Source organism: Frankliniella occidentalis, unplaced genomic scaffold, assembly GCF_000697945.3.
Source record: "Frankliniella occidentalis isolate FOCC.00 unplaced genomic scaffold, Focc_3.1 Scaffold28, whole genome shotgun sequence".
Lineage (NCBI taxonomy): Eukaryota > Metazoa > Arthropoda > Insecta > Thysanoptera > Thripidae > Frankliniella > Frankliniella occidentalis.
In genome coordinates, this window is record NW_026267158.1 from 82223 (window position 1) to 87820 (window position 5598).

The 5598-nt window shown below is 51.2% G+C and overlaps 1 protein-coding gene across 1 annotated transcript in view; it reads right to left on the bottom strand.

The window, feature by feature from the left end:
* Window positions 1–5598, bottom strand: part of LOC113212914 (uncharacterized) — a 37830-nt gene that overhangs the window by 2446 nt on the left and 29786 nt on the right. Inside the window, exons 3-4 of the mRNA XM_052265636.1 lie at window positions 657–842; window positions 5–193 (exon numbers count right to left, since the gene is read on the bottom strand). Of these exons, the coding sequence (XP_052121596.1) occupies window positions 5–193; window positions 657–842 (375 nt within the window). The remainder of the gene's footprint in view (window positions 1–4; window positions 194–656; window positions 843–5598) is intronic.

Consider the following 5598-nt stretch of genomic DNA (forward strand, 5'->3'; position numbering starts at 1 on the left):
AGACAGCGCGCGCGACCTCGCCGTCCAGCGCGTCGAGGTAGAAGCGCACAGCAAACAGCAGCACGCCGACCTGGCGCGCGCCCAGCGACCCCCTGCACGCCAAGAAGCGCATGGCCACGACCGACACCAGGACGTGGGACACTGAGATGCGGTCCGGGCTGAGCCAGGGCGCGCTGTTGTGCAGGTCCAGGCCCTGTAAGAAGAAAAAGCACACGGTCCAAGTCCCCGCGAGAAAAAAGAGGTCAATTTGTCACATTTATTCCAGAATTTTAAAAAAAGGAGTTAGACGCAGATCCAGAAAACCATAAGAGAGTTATGGAGACGAAAATCTGTTTAAGATTTCTTTCACACTGATAAATAAAGTGTTGAGCTGGCGTGCAACTGCAAGCGCTCAACACTATGTCGCACACTTTCACTGGATATTTGAATGCTGTAAAGTGTCTAATAGTAAAGTTACGCACTTAGGAGTGTTCAACATTAGGGTTGGCCATGAAGCTTTGGACACTTAAAAGTGTTAAATTTACTGTTGAACACTTCGAAGTATTCAAATGTCTCGTCAAACACATAAAAGTGTGCAACATATTGCTAAGCACTTCTTGTATGTGCACACAGTTGAACACTTTATTTAATCAGTGCATTTTATGTGTTATGCTTACAAGTTCAGTGAGCCTGGCCAGAGGCATGAAGATGTGCTGGTTCATGGGGTCCATGAAGAGGCCCTTGATGGCCGTGTCCGGCACTAACAGGTCCCTCCAGTGGATGCTGGGCGCGGGCGCCACGCTGCCCACCACCACGGACGAGGAGTTCCTCGCCTCGGTCTCCTGGTCATCTCCACTCAGAGTCTGAAACAAAGACACCGTATGGCGTATGGGACGAGTGTCAAAGGAAGTTCTGCTGTCTCATGTCACACACTAGATGGAAATGGACAGTTTCTGTCCCAATTAAGTATGTGATTCCGTGCACATCTTCAAAACAGTTTGTGTCCGACGCATGCAAAATAGCGTCCCATTCTTGGGGCAGAGAATTCCCTTATAAGAGCAGAATGTGTAAGACGGCCTGAGCCAATGCCCGCACCGAGACTGCAACAACACCCGCGCACAGCGTTATGAGAAATCCGTGAGCACAGCATTCGCACCGAGCACTTTCTCTAATTGACGCCACGAAGAACATATAGAAAGGCTCCTTTTTCACGCGCTGTCCAGCCGTCCATGCACTGCAGCAGTTCAGTAAGACCGAAAACAAGACACGCCGCCCACGCTCGCCTGGCGGCGCCGGACCGGCTCCCCCGCGCGCTGGGCTTCACGCTATTTGGCTGCTGGCCAGGATGACGTTTAGAGCATCCGCCCGAGCGAAAGAGAGGGAGAGAGTCTCTCTCGCTCAGACCGGAAGGATGAGAACGTTGCAGAGGGAGAAAGAGGAGAGCGCGATCCATACACGACCCCGAATCCCGATTCAACCGAATGACGTGTGAGAGAGGATAGGGGAGGGAGAGAAGAGCAGGGCGTGGAGAGGATGTCGACCCGCACCAGACCCGAGGCATGGCCAAGGGTACGGTCTAATCGGGTATTTGGAACCTCCGGGGGCCGTGAGTTTTTCAGCTCAATATTTTACACCCGTCCTACTTCTTTCTCGTCCTCTCTTCGCGCCTGCATTCGCGCCTGCATTCGACATACTCGCCCTCTCTTATTGATCTCAGTGACGTCATGCTGTCGTCACCGGTATGCGGCCCACTACTGACGTCAGTGACGTCATCCCCATGGGCGGAATAACGTGTCAAAGTGTCCAAGGTTTCCGACAAGGGGTGAACGACTGGGCGGCTCCTGTGTACAGGCCAAAATGTACTCCAGGTGTTCTCCGATTGTACTCCGACTGTACTCCGTGTACTCCGGCTGATTTTGTCGCAAGTTCTCCGCGTACTCCGACTGTACTCCGCGTGTACTCCGGTCTACTCCCGGTGTACTCTGTGCGCTCCGACCGGCAATACTCAGTGTTCTCCGACTGTACTCCGTGTACTCCGTACTCCTGTGTACACGAAAAATTCAAGTCGCCCACCCCTCGGTTTCCGATCTTAACTTCGACCTGACGGTAACGTCACCTCGCCGCCACACCGTGACTACTCCAAGGTAATGGCGTACACGTCCTGCGGGCGGCACGGCGGGACAAACACGACGCGACGGCGTGGAGGAACAATATCTCCGAAATGAACGCGTTTACGACGAAAAAGTCTTCGCACTGTACGGCTTCAGCTCGCAACTTTACAATGTACAATTTCTCAATTTAACACATTGAGTCCCACGTGACCACAAGCATGGGCACAATAACCCGTGATTGCTACCTCCCCCCCCCCCTCCGGACTCAACGTGTTCAAGAAAAATGTTTATATTGTCATCATCTTCGAGTCTATTTCTGTCAGGCGCGCTTGCTTCGCGATGAGCGCCGCGCTGCCGCGACCGCCTCTCATGCCCTGTATTCGGCACTGTGGCGAAACCAATATTTTCCCCCGGCCGCGCGGGCAGGTGGGCAGGGCAGGGGGGGGGGGGCAGACACGAGGAAATGCCAGAATAATGTGAGAGTTGTCGACAGGCTAGAGTCGAGCTGCTAGAGCGTCGTGTCGTATGCGCCTTCATTACTATCGAGCCGGGCGCGGGTGTGGGCATTCCCTCAAACACACCGCGACGGGCTCGACAGCGTCGCCCGTCACTCACGGGGGGCCTCCACTGCAACCACTCCGCCTAGTCCTGTTTTCAGACCCCCCCCCCCTCTCTCTCCTTCACCCTCGACCACTCACTCACCCCTCTCGATATACCTGCTTTAAGGACGAGCCCGTCCGATAGCAATCAGTATGTGGTGGTGCGTATGTGTGTGGGGGTGTGAAAAGTGTATGTGCTTAGAGGGGTGAGGGAAAAATGGGGGAGGGGGCAAGCACTTTCGTGCGAGGAAAATGCCGCTACAGGAACCGCAAGGGGCTCCCTTAAAGGTACACGCAAAAATCATCCCTTTCAAGGAAGTTCAGGACCACCACTGCAGACCCGTAATATTCTGAGCCCGGGTTTAAAAATATCATGGGGTCACTATGAACTTTAACGGTGATCCTGCAGCCTAATGGGAACCCATGCTATTTGTACCCCTACCCTGCGGGGCTCATAGTGCACCTCCCGCCCGCCCTCAACCACCACCACTCTTGCTCCTTGATGAGATGCAGAGCGCGGCACACTAACAAAACTTGTTGTCACTTTCATAGTTTTCTAGACGGATTGTGGGTGAGGGCCGTTGTGTTCTTTCGGACAAACAAATCGATGAGCGGATCGGGCAACCATCCGGGCCGGCGTTTGTTCACTCACCCCGCCCGTGTCAGCCTGTCAGTGACTTCCCCTCCTCGACGAACCCTCCACTCGATAAGGGCGGCCAAAGCGTGGTATCAGTCAGGATCACACTACTCGTAAAGGCACACGGGCTGTGAATACGCTTGGCAGCGGGGCGGGGCGGGGCGGGGCGGGCGCGAAGCGGCGCGACGCGAAGTCCACTGTCGGGCGCGCAACTAATAAAATAAATAAAATGTAACACAGACGTCGTCAAACACAAGACGACTGGCGAGACCGAGATAAGTCAGAGAGAATGTGTGTCTGTGCGCGAACGCGCGTGTCTGCGTGCGTGCACTGTTATAGATTAGAATTGCGAAGTATTTAGATCCTTTGTAACTACGAAGCATTTACTTTGCAATTATAAAGTGGTGCATTGTAATAACAAAGTGACGCTTTGCAATTGCAAAGCGGTGCTTTGCAGCGTGATTCGGTGCTTCGCAATTGCAAAGCATCACTTTCTAATTGCAAAGTACATGCATCGTAGTTACAAAGGATCTAAATACTTCGCAGTTCTGCAAAGCAGTATTACTTCGTAGCCATTTAACAGTGTCTGTGTGTGAGTGGAAACGGTATGCTTTGCGTCACGTGCAAGGCGACCGGCATGTCTAAGTGCCTATTTCCTAATTAATACCAAGTGCGGTATCTTTTTGCATGAAATGCAATTCAGTCAGCCATCCGGTGAGATAATACCGAATAAAACGTCAAATGTACCAGCCAATAATATTTTGAATGCCCTTTGCATAATGTCACGTCACGTTTGCGCGGCCGGGCCTAACCGAACTATGCACTGTAAAATGCTTGCAATATATATATTCTTTGCAATGTTGCAACGAATTTTCGAACTTTGTATTGCGAAGTATTTGTTTGTTTTTCAAAGAAATTCTTTGCAAGCTGCAAAGATAAAATCTCAATCAAGAATCGATCTTGAAAGCAGATGATTCAAATTTAAGAATAGGTCTGTGTTCTAATTTTCTCTAATATTTAGCTACCTAGAGGAGGAGATAAGGAAGGGCGGGCAGAGCAGCCGGCGTCGGTAGTCCAGTATTGTTGGGCAGGGACGGGGCCACGGGGCCTACCCTGCCTGCCTGGCGCAGTATTCCACTGGAAAAACAAAGGTGCTATCTAATGCCTTTTAAAGGCGTTAGTGAAATGGTGCCTCTAGAAAGGTGCTACTGCCCCCAAAGAAGCTATTTTTGGCACAGATCGTGCCTCTGCAAAGGCACTAGTGCAGTAACAGTAACCGTCAGTAGCACTTCTAAAAATTCAGTTGCACCCTAAAAAGGGTGCTATAGCACGACTTTTGTTTTTCCAGTGTCGGCAGGAGGGGGAAAGGGGTAATGCGAAAGCAAAGCGGCTTCAGCGCCGCACAGCCATTCCCTGCTCAGCGTCCAATGATGTTGCTGATGTTGGTGTTTGCCGGTATACGCTACGTCTCTTCCCTTTTAGTTAGCTTCCTCTCTTTTACCCTATCGAGAGTGACAGCTGCTGACACCTTGGTATTACTAATGTACAGTATATTAATGTGAAGTGTTAAGTATAAAGTGTTTCAAGGTACCATCTGACAACCAAGAATCGATCTTGAAAGCAGATGATACAATTTTAAGAATAGGTCTGTGGTCTGTGTTCTAATTTTCTCTCATATTTAACTGTCTTTTGCTTACGGCTGCTTGCAACTTGCAAACTTAATCTTGTTATTTATTGGTGGAACAGTGAAGTAAAGGGAATAAGGGGGCGGTGGGCAGAGCGGCCGGGACAGTGGCCCAGTATTGTTGGACAGAGGGCCTGTTCCCTGCTGTCTCGCGCCTGCCTGGCGCAGTATTGTTGTTGCCTCTTGGTTGTTGCATATCGCGACACTCACTCACTCGCCCGGACACGATTCCCCCAGAGTGCCCAGGCCCAGATCCAAAGAAATTGTTTTCTGGTCTCGGCTTGGTTCTCCTTCCGTATCGATGAGAGTAAAAGCAAGCTGACACTTTTAAGTTACTTATTTATTCTACATGTTTAGTTAAGGGTTTATAAGGTATCATCTGCTAAAAAGTTTGCACTACGAACCTATTCTTTGCTGCAAGCACTTTGCAGTGTGTGCTTTACACCCCCCCACACCCAAACAGAGAGGCCGTGACCTTCATCGAGCCTTCCCCTCCAGGGGGACCAGCCCAGCACAAGCTGGAGCCGGAGCGCGGGGTGTGCGGCGGAAGCCTGCATAGGTACAGGTTCATCGCCGCACTTAATCCAG